Source organism: Lynx canadensis, chromosome B3 (genome assembly GCF_007474595.2).
Source record: "Lynx canadensis isolate LIC74 chromosome B3, mLynCan4.pri.v2, whole genome shotgun sequence".
Classification (NCBI taxonomy): domain Eukaryota; kingdom Metazoa; phylum Chordata; class Mammalia; order Carnivora; family Felidae; genus Lynx; species Lynx canadensis.
Window position 1 is genome coordinate 60079458 of NC_044308.2, and position 12045 is coordinate 60091502.

At 37.5% G+C, this 12045-nt stretch overlaps 1 protein-coding gene across 2 annotated transcripts in view; it reads left to right on the plus strand.

Moving 5' to 3' along the window:
• UBR1 (ubiquitin protein ligase E3 component n-recognin 1) overlaps positions 1-12045 on the plus strand; it is a 137082-nt gene that overhangs the window by 54965 nt on the left and 70072 nt on the right. For both annotated transcript variants that reach the window (XM_030318370.2, XM_030318371.2), the window contains exons 8-14: positions 183-306; positions 1068-1175; positions 1823-1911; positions 4853-4951; positions 5927-6084; positions 8779-8878; positions 9492-9620. In XM_030318370.2, coding sequence (XP_030174230.1) covers positions 183-306; positions 1068-1175; positions 1823-1911; positions 4853-4951; positions 5927-6084; positions 8779-8878; positions 9492-9620 — 807 coding nt within the window. The remainder of the gene's footprint in view (positions 1-182; positions 307-1067; positions 1176-1822; positions 1912-4852; positions 4952-5926; positions 6085-8778; positions 8879-9491; positions 9621-12045) is intronic.

The following is a 12045-nucleotide window of genomic DNA, read 5'->3' on the forward strand; positions in this document are numbered from 1 at the left end:
AACAATTACAATGTTGAAGTGGTTTGGCATCCTAAGTAAAGATAGGATTGGGCCATTTAGTCTCAGAGATTTGAAGCTATAAGTGTCATGTTTTTTTTGAAAAATAGATTACTTCGTTAAAACAAGATAAAAATTCTAAAACTAGTTTTTTGTTTTGTTTTAAATACTTTTTTCATTTGTAGAGTCATTCAGAAAATGTCTCTCAACATCCACTTCACGTAGAAGTATTACACTCTGAGGTTATGGCTCACCAGAAATTTGCTTTGCGTCTTGGCTCCTGGATGAACAAAATTATGAGCTATTCAAGTAAGCATATTACCTGTTTTTCTTATTTCTCATAAACTACTGGTTTTTGAAATAGCCACAAAGTTTAAAATGTCTTTGAGTATACCGGGTCACCTGGGTGGCTCAGTCAGTTAGGCGTCTGACTTCGGCTCTGGTCATCATCTTGTAATTTGTGGGTTTGAGCCCTGCATCGTGCTCTTTGCTGTTGGCACAGAGCCTGATGGATTTGGATCCTCTATCCCTCTCTCCTACTTCCCCTCTCCCACTTTCTCTCTCTCAAAATAAATAAATAAACTTAAAAAAATGTCATTGAGTATAAAATAAAAAAATTTTTTTGGCTTGTACATTTTGTTTAATTTTCAGAATTGCTTTTCTTTTTTTTTTTTTTTTTAATTTTTTTAAATGTTTTATTTTTGAGACAGAGAGACAGAGCATGAGCAGGGGAGGGGCAGAGAGAGGGGAGGCACAGAATAGGAAGCAGGCTCCAGGCTCTGAGCTGTCAGCACAGAGCCCAACGCGGGGCTCGAACTCACGAACTGTGAGATCATGACCTGAGCCGAAGTCGGATGCTCAACCAACTGAGCCACCCAGGCGCCCCCAGAATTGCTTTTCAAGTGCCATAGCTAATACTTTGTAAAGCTTTTGATTCTTTTATATTGATAGAATTCTTGATATCAGACTGTGGGAAAAGTAATGTTAATTTTTTTCATGTTATTGTAGGAAATGTACTCGTGGGAGAAATATTGTGAGAATAAAAGTTACCTGACTTCTTTCGTTTGTAGGTGACTTTAGACAGATCTTTTGCCAAGCATGCCTTAGAGAAGAACCTGGCTCTGAGAATCCCTGTCTCATAAGCAGGTTAATGCTTTGGGATGCAAAGCTTTATAAAGGTAGGTAGGTCTTTGCTTATGCTGCTTGCCATGAAGCATGACCTTAAAGTAGAGCTATAATCTTTTTTGTTTATTAAATCAATGATCTTGATTGATAAGATATTATATTTTAAAGGAAAGTTAACGAATCAGTATGTATTCTTCTGTGTTAAAACCTGGGGATGTTGCCTTTTAATTATAGTGCCATTTTGTTTAGTCAGGGCCAATAAAGAAGACTTAAGAGTATATATTCATGTAGTGGTGCCATTATTAACGCTATGTTCATTTTTATTTTTACAATACAAATGTAGAACAAAAAGTGAAAGGTGAGAAAGAAGGCTAAAGGGGATAGAGAAGGGAAGACACAGAGTAAGAGTAATTTTGAGTGAAATCGAATAAAAAGGAATAGAGAAAGTTTGGATGAGGTAGAATGAAGTAAGGTAAAGTGGAGGGGCAGAATGAGAGGGAAAACGCACATATGTAAGTATTTTAAGTATTAAGTATTAATATAATTAAATGTTAATGTAATAAATACTACTCATATTTGATTCCTTTACGTCTATTAGTATGTTAATTTTTTTGTAATATTCTGCCACCTCGTATAGCTGGCATTTTTTTTTTTTTTGCCTTGGTGATTCTCTTACACTTCCCCCCAAAATTATCTGCAGGTGCCCGTAAGATACTTCATGAATTGATCTTCAGCAGTTTTTTTATGGAGATGGAATACAAAAAATTCTTTGCTATGGAATTTGTGAAGGTAATTGGTCTTTAAAATACATATCAGTAATAGAAAAAGAAAAACATTTTGTAAAGAGAGTTGTAGAAACAAAGGGGATAATTTTGAATTTAGAATTTAATTTTGTGATTTGTCAAAGGCTCATTTTTTTTTTTTTTTTTCACATTTGATAGTATGGAAGCAGTAGTCTAGAAGAGGAGATAGGTGGAAAAAGATCTATTATTTGCCTGGACAGAGCATTCGGAGGTTACCACATTTACACATGCATTCATTCTTCCTGATCATTTGTCTGTCTTATAACAAATAAAATTATAACAAGAAGTGACTAGCTGAAAGGCACAGCATCGAAAAGAAACAGATATGCATGCTGAAGGGAATTAAACAGGCAAGAGTTATACTTAATGAGGCTAAAACATAAAGATGAAACTTACAGCTTTTTGTTTTATTAATCTATTGTATATCCCTTACATTGTTTTATTTATGTGTTTTTGGGCAGAGGGGTCTATCTCTCAAGTTGCATTGCAAGATAATACATAACAGACTTTTTGAATCTTCCACTTTGCCTCATACAAAGGTATATCCAAGGGGCGCCTGGCTGGCTCAGTTAGTAGAGCATGTGACTCTTGATCTTAGGGTTGTGAATTCAAGTCCCATGTTGGGTGTGAAACCTACTTTAAAAAATGATAACAATTAATAAAATAGTTTTTAGAAAGTATCCAGTGAATACTTGTTGGTTTCTTCTGATTTTGGGTTGCAGGCAGTTCTATAAAACTTAAAAGGCTGGATCCAGGATGGAACTAGAAGCAGAGAGTGAAATAATGACAGTTGAAAGCAAATGATACTGTGGGACAAGAGACCTGCACTCTCTGGATTTTAGGAGTAGATTGTTAAAAGTAACTGAGACATTCCATTTCCTGAAAGATGATAACAACTCAAGCTATTAACTCTATTCTTCTAAAACTCTTCAAGAGATAGAAAATTGGACCATATATGTGATCTGAAATGAGTTTTTTTTCTTATATGAAAACAGTTCTCCTATTTAAATTTTGTTTTTTTGACCACGGTTACTTCTTTGTAGAAATTCTAGTGGATAAAATTAAATATGTGGTTCAAGGATCTAACATGATGCTTGATACATGACTGGATGTATTATTTTTGTTCTCCCAGTATATTAGGTTTGATTTTCAGCTAGTATAGTTGAGAAGTTATCTGCAGCTGGCATTCATTTTGCTTAAGGCTGGAATGAATCTGATGGGTTTACTAGGTCATATCAGTTTTTAAATAATTTGAATATTGCCTCTGCCCTATACCATGGGGATAGAATCTGTTAAAGGTTGTCCCAGGCTCTGTTTAGAGAAAGGATATACTGTACCACTGCACTTCTCTGTGATTTTTTTTTAACGTGTGTGTGTGTGTGTGTGTGTTGGTTTTTGGCTTTTTATACATTTTATACTTAACACTTCCAGCTCTGCGAGATTGGGTAACTAAATTCATGTTTGGTCTTTTGTTTGTTATTTTTCTTTTTTTTTAATATTAAAAGATTGTTTTTAATGTTTATTTTTTAAACTATTTTTTTTTTAATTTTTTTTTTCAACATTTATTTTTATTTTTGGGACAGAGAGAGACAGAGCATGAATGGGGGAGGGGCAGAGAGAGAGGGAGGCACAGAATCGGAAACAGGCTCCAGGCTCTGAGCCATCAGCCCAGAGCCCGATGCGGGGCTCGAACTCCCGGACCGCGAGATCGTGACCTGGCTGAAGTCGGACGCTTAACCGACTGCGCCACCCAGGCGCCCCTAAACTATTTTTTTAATGTTTATTTATTTTTGAGAGAGACAGGGAGAGGGCATGAGTTGGGGAGGGGCAGAGAAAGAAGGAGACACAGAATCCGAAGCAGGCTCCAGGCTCTGAGCTGCCAGCACACAGCCTGATGTGGGGCTTGAACCTACAAACCGTGAGATCATGACCTGAGCCGAAGTCAGATACCCAACCAACTGAGCCACGCAGGCACCTCAATGTTACTTGTTTTTGAGAGAGATGGGGGAGAGACAGAGCGTAAGCAGGGGAGGGGCAGAGAGAGGGAGACAGAGAATCCAAAGCAGGCCCCAGGCTCCAAGCTGTCAGTACAGAGCCTGATGTGGGGTTCAGACTCATGAACCATGAGATCATGACCTGAGCAGAAGACACATGCTTAACCGAACTGAGCCACCCAGGCACCCCTGTTTGTTATTTTTCTAATATATTTCATTCAGGGCGCCTGGGTGGCTCAGTCGGTTGAGCGTCTGACTTCGGCTCAGGTTGTGATCTTGTGGTTTGTGAGTTTGAGCCCCATGTTGGGCTCTGTGCTGACAGCTCAGAGCCTGGAGCCTGCTTTGAATTCTGTGTCTCCCTCTCTCTCTGCCCCTCCCCCGCTCATGCTCTGTCTCTCTGTCTCTCAAAAATAAATGTAAAAAAAATTATTATATTTCTTTCACTGTATTGTCTTTTTCTAAGAAATAGCAATTATAGGGGTGTCTGACTGGCTTAGTAGTGTATGCAACTCTTGATCTCGGGGTTATAAGTTCAAGTCCCATGTTGGGTGTAGAGATAACTTTTTAAAAAAAAATCTTAAAAAAAAAAAGAAATAGGAATTATAGTACACATATACATAGAAACATCTATAGCATGTATTAAAATTGGGATTTTAAAAGTTTTCAGGGGGTGCCTGGGTGGCGCAGTCGGTTGAGCGTCCAACTTCAGCCAGGTCACGATCTCGCGGTCCGGGAGTTCGAGCCCCGCGTCAGGCTCTGGGCTGATGGCTCAGAGCCTGGAGCCTGTTTCTGATTCTGTGTCTCCCTCTCTCTCTGCCCCTCCCCCGTTCATGCTCTGTCTCTCTCTGTCCCAAAAATAAATAAACGTTGAAAAAAAAAATTTAAAAGTTTTCAGTAATTTAGAATTGATTCTCCATTTATTATATCTTTCAGTATTATAAACAGCTGCAGAAAGAGTATATTAGTGATGATCATGACAGAAGTATCTCAGTAACTGCACTCTCAGTTCAGATGTTTACTGTTCCTACTCTGGTATGTATTGATCATTTCTTTGCAGTCTTCCCAAGTAAAACCTGTTATGCTTTTTAAGAAGTCTGTTTAGTATCAAATCAAATTAAAACGATGTCAAAATCTCTATTTTGGGCTAATTTCATTCGGAAGATTGAATGATACTTCATTGATACCTGCATACTTTAGTGGGACCTGAGGACAAGGTAGTTTGTGGAGTGGGAGTGACAGCATGACTGCTGTCCAAAAGTCCTGATCCCCGTGAGAGGAGACAAGAGCTGGTTTCTCAGAAACCAGGCTAACTTAAGAGGAGTGCCTTTTCAATACCCAAACTGTTTTTGAGTTTTTTTGTTTTTTTTTTTTTTTTTGGCTATTCTTTTGTTCTTTAGTTATTGTTTGGTGGGGAGGGGCAGATAGATGAAGATAAAACAAAGCTGGAGGGGAAAGTATGACTGTGAATCATTTGTATGAGATAGGTGCTGATATGGTGCTGCTTAGGCTTGGGAGGAAAGTGGAAAATTCTGCTTTTTTTTTTTTTTTTTTTGGTACTACTTCTTTTCCTGTTTCTTCTGGATGGTTTGGTTAACTATTCTTACCTTCTCATTTCAAAGGCTAGAGAAGAAGGTAGAGAGGAGGCAGTGGATTAGGAGTGACTGGGAGATGCGGGAATAGATAGTAATGTGATAGAAGTCATGACGTATATCTATGTTTGTTCTGCTTTGCTCATCATGTGATTATTGATGGTAAACATTTATGTTGACAATCTGTGTGATGGGCTTGGAGTGTCCAACAGGTGCTTTCTAGTTAGTGGGGAGTAAGGAATTTTTACCTTTAGAAAATAACTTCTCAGAAATAGCTCTTCTGTGAGACTAAGGGTTATGTTTGATACTCAGTAAACATTTAGTTAAAATGACTCACTGACCAACCAAATGCGTGAGTAAATTAAGTCCATACTATCATGAGTTAATTATAAAGACAATATTCTTGAAATATTTGCAGGCTCGACATCTTATTGAAGAACAGAATGTTATCTCTGTCATTACTGAAACTCTGCTAGAAGTTTTGCCTGAATACTTGGACAGGAACAATAAATTCAACTTCCAGGGTTATAGCCAGGACAAATTGGGAAGAGTATATGCAGTAATATGTGATCTAAAGTAAGTTGTTCAAGTCAAAAGTTACCTGTTAATCACAGTGTGCTTTTGTATTCCGTTTTATAAATAAACTACTGATCCTTTTGGTTATCTAGAATTCTCCTTATAATTATGGCAAGTACAAAGAACTTTTAATGTGTCATGTTAATAATTGTTTTAAGTGAACGCTTTTTATAGAGTTAAAACCACGTTAATAAGGAAGGTATTAAGGAGGGACCTGTTACAGGAACGTAGGGTCTCTCAGGGTCACTGAATGTATCTCCATTGTAATTACCATGTCTTTCACTCACTTTCATTCATGCACTTTGGTTCTGTCCCTCTTCTGTAGTCTCTTTGTGCATAGTGTTCAGATAATCTTGTTGATGTGAGTTTCTTTTTAACTCCTTTCATACATACAAATAAGTTATTGATACTTTTTGTTGTTTTTTTTTTGGCTGAAGAGGCTAGAGTTGCCTTTTTTTTTTTTTCTTTTTTTTTTTTTTTTTTCAACGTTTATTTATTTTTGGGACAGAGAGAGACAGAGCATGAACGGGGGAGGGGCAGAGAGAGAGGGAGACACAGAATCGGAAACAGGCTCCAGGCTCTGAGCCATCAGCCCAGAGCCCGACCCGGGGCTCGAACTCACGGACCGCGAGATCGTGACCTGGCTGAAGTCGGACGCTTAACCGACTGCGCCACCCAGGCGCCCCTAGAGTTGCCTTTTAAACTAAAGTTGAAATCACATAACATCACATTTGGGATCATTGGACTTAAAAGGAAATAAGTTTCAGGGTGTCTGGGTGGCTCAGTTGGTTAAGCATCCGACTTCAGCTCAGGTCATGATCTTTGTGGGTTAGAGCTCCGTGTTGGCCTCTGTGCTGACACCTTGCTCAGAGCCTGGAGCCTGCTTTGGATTCTGTGTCTCCTCTCTCTGCCTCTTCCCTGCTTGCGCAGTCTCAGTCTGTCTCTCAAAAATAAATAAATACTAAAAAAAAAAGAAGTAAGTTTCCATTTATTTTAGAATTGGTGAATATTATAAGAGTTGTGATATTTCAAGTATTCAGTAAATCATAAGCTTCAAAAAATTCTTTTCTTGGGGTGCTTGGGAAGTTCAGTTGGTTAAGGGTTCAACTCTTGATTTCAGCTCAGGTCATGATCTCACAATTGGTGAGATTGAGCCCCACATTGGACTCTATGCTGACAAAGGAGACTGCCTGGGATTCTCTCCCTCTCTCTTCCTTCCCAGCTCAAGTTCGTGCTTGTGCGCGCGCTCTCTCTCTCTCTCTCTCTCTCTCTCTCTCTCTCTGTGTCTCTCTCTCTCAAAATAAATAAACTTTGAGAAAAATATTAAAATCTTTTATTTTAAGAATATATTAAAACAAAAGCATTTCATTTAGTTTATTGTTTAAAATAAAGTGCTCCAAGGGATATATATGATTAATTGTTTCTAATCTCCAAGGGGAAAAAATCATTCTGAATTTCTCTGCTTTTTAAAAAAATTTTTTTAAGTTTATTTAATTATTTTGAAAGAGAGTGCAAGTGGGGGAGGGAGAGAGAGAATCCCAAGCAGGTTCTGCGCTGTCAGTGCAGAGCCCTATGTGGGGCTTGATCTCAAGAATTGTGAGATTATGACTTAAGCCGAGATCAAGAGTCAGGGGCTTAACCAACTGAGCCACCCAGGCACCCCTAATTTTGTCTACTTTTAGTGACCATTTAGTGCATTGAGAGTTGGAAACATACTTCCAAACAACCTAGAAATAGTCTGCTTAAAAATACACTTGACAGATTTCTAGAATTATGCATTGGATCCTTGATATTATTAAGGAAGAAGTTTCCAGATTTTTTCAGATTCCTCAGTTTTTAAATATGATTATACATCTTTCTCTAAAGTTCAGCAAATTGTTATGTCATCACAACTTCAGTACAGAGATGGTAGATGAATTCAGTAGTGAATCATCACTTACCAGTGTGCTTCACAAATTATGCATAAATTACATGTATGCAAAACAAACAAGCAAAAAATACACAAAAATTCCAAATGGCAGTACTTAAAATTATCAGTGTTAAATCAGAGTGTTCATTATTCCTTCTTTGTACAGGTGAAGTCTCTATACTGTTGCTCTCATTACTGTGAAATATTCTTGTAGCTGACTTACGTTTTTTATCCAGGGAAGTTGTGCATAATCACTTCATTGTTTTATCACATTTTATTTTGTTTTATGGATTTCTGACTCTAGTTATTCTCTACGATAAATAATTGAGAGTTAACACACCTCTAGCTACTTAGCTGTATGTTAAAACTTTAGGGTCGCTGGTTTGAAAGTTTACTGTAAAGTTTTCCAGTCGTCTGATGCTTATTACAACTTCTTAACATCCTTACTTAAGTCAAGAAATCTGTAATGACAAGGAGAAGGGGAAAATAACACATTCTGAGCTCCTGGAAAATCTGTACTGTGGCTGTCCAGGTGTGACAGGCTATGTTGCTTCTAAGTTCACTTAAGTAGACTAACTTCTGAGGAGTCAGGCTTAGCTTTGACATATGCCTCTCTAGAGCCTTCACATTTTGTTGTATAATTCTAGCTCTGCCCAGAGCTTCTTGTTACTTTAAGAAATCAGAATCCATAGTTTTGATGAATCAACATTGTCTTTAGCCCTGAAAATCTTAAAATTATCACAAAATGGGGAAGTGAAATATTTCTTTGTCTTTTGAAATGATAGGTATATCCTGATCAGCAAACCTACAGTATGGACAGAAAGATTAAGAATGCAGTTCCTTGAAGGTTTTCGGTCTTTTTTGAAGATTCTTACCTGTATGCAGGTATGATATTTCTGTTCATCAGTAAGATAAATATTAAAAATTTAGCCCCAGTTTTTGTTTTTTTTAAGCAAATTGTGGTTGTTATGTAAGGAAGACTATTTCTAGCAAAGTAGAAATAAAATTTAAACACTGCTTTACTGATCCCGCTTTAATAGATATTTAATAGGTATAATTCTATATACTTCAGTTAACTACTGCTATTACCAGTAATGTTTATTGATTGTGATATCGTAGTAAGCACTTTACATGCATTATCTCTCCTGAGCATCATAGCAATCTTATGAGGTAGCAACTGTTATTATCTTCATTTTACATATAAGGGAATTGAAGTCTAGAAATAATTTGACCAGGGTCACGCAGCTAGAAAGTGACAGAGCTGGGATTTGAACCCATGCATTCTGACCTTGTATAATAGCTATGTTAAAAAGCTATGCATATATGATTATAAATTCTGACAGTTTCATATTTTGACAGTAGAAGAGCGAAGAAAAAGGGCCTATGTGTGTAATATGCACATATATATATATATATATAGAGAGAGAGAGAGAGAGAGAGAGAGTTTGTGTGTGTGTGTGTGTGTGTGTGTGTGTGTGTAATCACTCTTTTCTTATAGGGAATGGAAGAAATCAGAAGACAGGTTGGGCAACACATAGAAGTGGATCCTGACTGGGAGGCTGCCATTGCTATACAGATGCAATTGAAGAATATTTTACTCATGTTCCAAGAGTGGTGTGCTTGTGATGTAAGTAAAATTTGTTAGTAAGATCAGTGCTTTTTTTTTTTTTTTTTTTTTTTTTTTTTTAGAAAGAGAGAGCGTGTGAGCTGGGGGAAAAGGGGAGAGAGAGAGAAAATCTTGGAGCCCAACATGGGGCTTGATCCCATGACCCTGGGATCATGACCTGAGTCAAAATCAAGACTTGGACTCTCAATTGACTAAGCCATCCACGTGCCCCAGGATCAGTGGGTTTTAGGTGCTCTAATGATTATCGGTAATAAGGTTTTATGTAGCGACTTCCTTGCTATAAGATTTTATTATTTAAATAGTTGTGTATTTGAACTTGTCTTACTGAATTTACGAAGAAAATCCAGTTTTTTATGTTTGATTTAAAAATGTGCTCCATGGTAGTTTGATTTATCTCTGGGAATAGTGGGGTTTGAAAAATACAACAGAGGTGCCTGGGTGGCTCATTTGGTTGAGCATCCAACTTCGACTCAGGTCATGATCTCATAGTTCGTGAGTTCGAGCCCCGCGTTGGGCTCACTGCTGTCAACGCAGAGCCTGCCTTGGATCCTGTGTCTATTCCCCTCTATCTGCCTCTCCCCAACCGGTACTCTCTCTCTCAAAAATAAATAAAATGTTTAAAAACAATACAACAAAATACATTTATTTATTTATGTATTCATTTATTTCCTTGGACATGAATACTAATAATATGAAAATTAGGACTACATGGACTTTAAAATACTTTGGTAGTAGAGAATAGTGGATATTTTTGCAATCATGAGCTCTGTTATACATGTTAAACCATTAAGAATATTAATTTCCAAATACAGAGCTAATGTATCTCCTTACACAATAATTTGAGACCATAATCCTCTTGAAACACACAGTCCTACCCCGGATTCCCTTTTTGGGAAGGATGACCTCATTTATTTCTGTTTTGAGAAAATCACCATTATCTGAGTCAAATTCTTTCATTTTCCCTAGTTTTTCTGTGCTGCTCACATGACATAATCTATTCACTATGTTTCTCTATGTCTTCACAATTGGTCTCTTTCTTTTCATTCCTTTCTTTCTAAAACTAAGGTCTCTACCTAGGCTCTTGGTCCTGAGCTACATTACTTCTTCCTGGAGTTGGCTTCCTCAGTTGTCTCCTCTGGTATTTCCCATTCTTTGATTCACTGGCCTACACACACAGGACGCACCTGTCCTTAACATCAACAAGAGTAAAAGCCCCTTACTTGTCTCTGCTACCTCTGTGAACTGTGAGCTCTCTTATTTCCTCCTCTCTTCTGCTTCCCCACCAGCAGTTGGTCACAGGTTCAGAGTGGCAGTCATACAGACATGATAGAATTTAATCTAGCACTGTAGCTTTGTGGAACAATAAGGACAGGAAATATTGTCCAGCAACTAGCCAGAGCACATATTTTTTGGCAACCATCACCTTTATGGAAGGCATGCATAGTTGTTGGAGATGAGGTCAGAGTATGTGTTGCTCATCTTGACATTTGCCAAACCCTCTGCAGCCATCTATATTTGCTGTCATCTCTCTAGCTTCTGAAACTTCTTTAGGGTCTGGCTGCTGCCCTTACAAATTGATTGGAACTGCTTTTTGAAAAAAATTCAGAAGATCTTTATAGTAACCAAATTCAGAGGGTCTTCTCTAAGTCCCTATTTTCCTGCAAATGTCTGTAGCATTGTTTTCTCTTGAATACCTAATCTTTTTGAAATTTTCTTTCCCTTTGATTTTTACAAGTCTACATTATTATAATACTTCTGTTACTGATTCAACATTTCAATCATTGATTGGCTTTTTTTTTCCCAATTCCTTCTGACTACTAAATGATACATTCTGAATATTCTCTTTCTTACAGGTCTTTCATTTCTACCACCTCATTTAAAACTGTGGAGCTATAGTATTCTATTTGTGTGCTAGACATTCCTGCTTAGATCTTACACTTACATTTCAAATTCAGAATATATTAAATTGGTTTGTCATCATTTCTTTCTACTTCAACTTAACATTTTCCCTTCTTGACTTCCATTTTTCAATTAATGACACTGATTCAGATGAGATTGGGTGCGTTCAGAGTCGTATGGCTGTGATTCATGCCATATCAAGACAATGACGCTATGATTCATACATTCATCCACACAGAAAATCTCAGAGCTACTGCATTCTCTGTGTTAGATGTTAGCAGAGTTTTCAGGGGGAAAAAGTTCTATGTTCACATAAGGTTGAGAAGTGTTAGGTTGAACAAAATCAAGTACGATTTTTCTTTCTAATGCCACTGAACTTTTCCAACCCTTTATGGTTAAACAGATTTTTTTTAATGTTTTTATTTATTTTTGAGAGAGGAGAGAGACAGAGTGCCAGCAGGGGAGGAGTAGAGACAAGGGGAGACACAGAATCCGAAGCAGGCTCCAGGCTCTGAGCTGTCAGCAC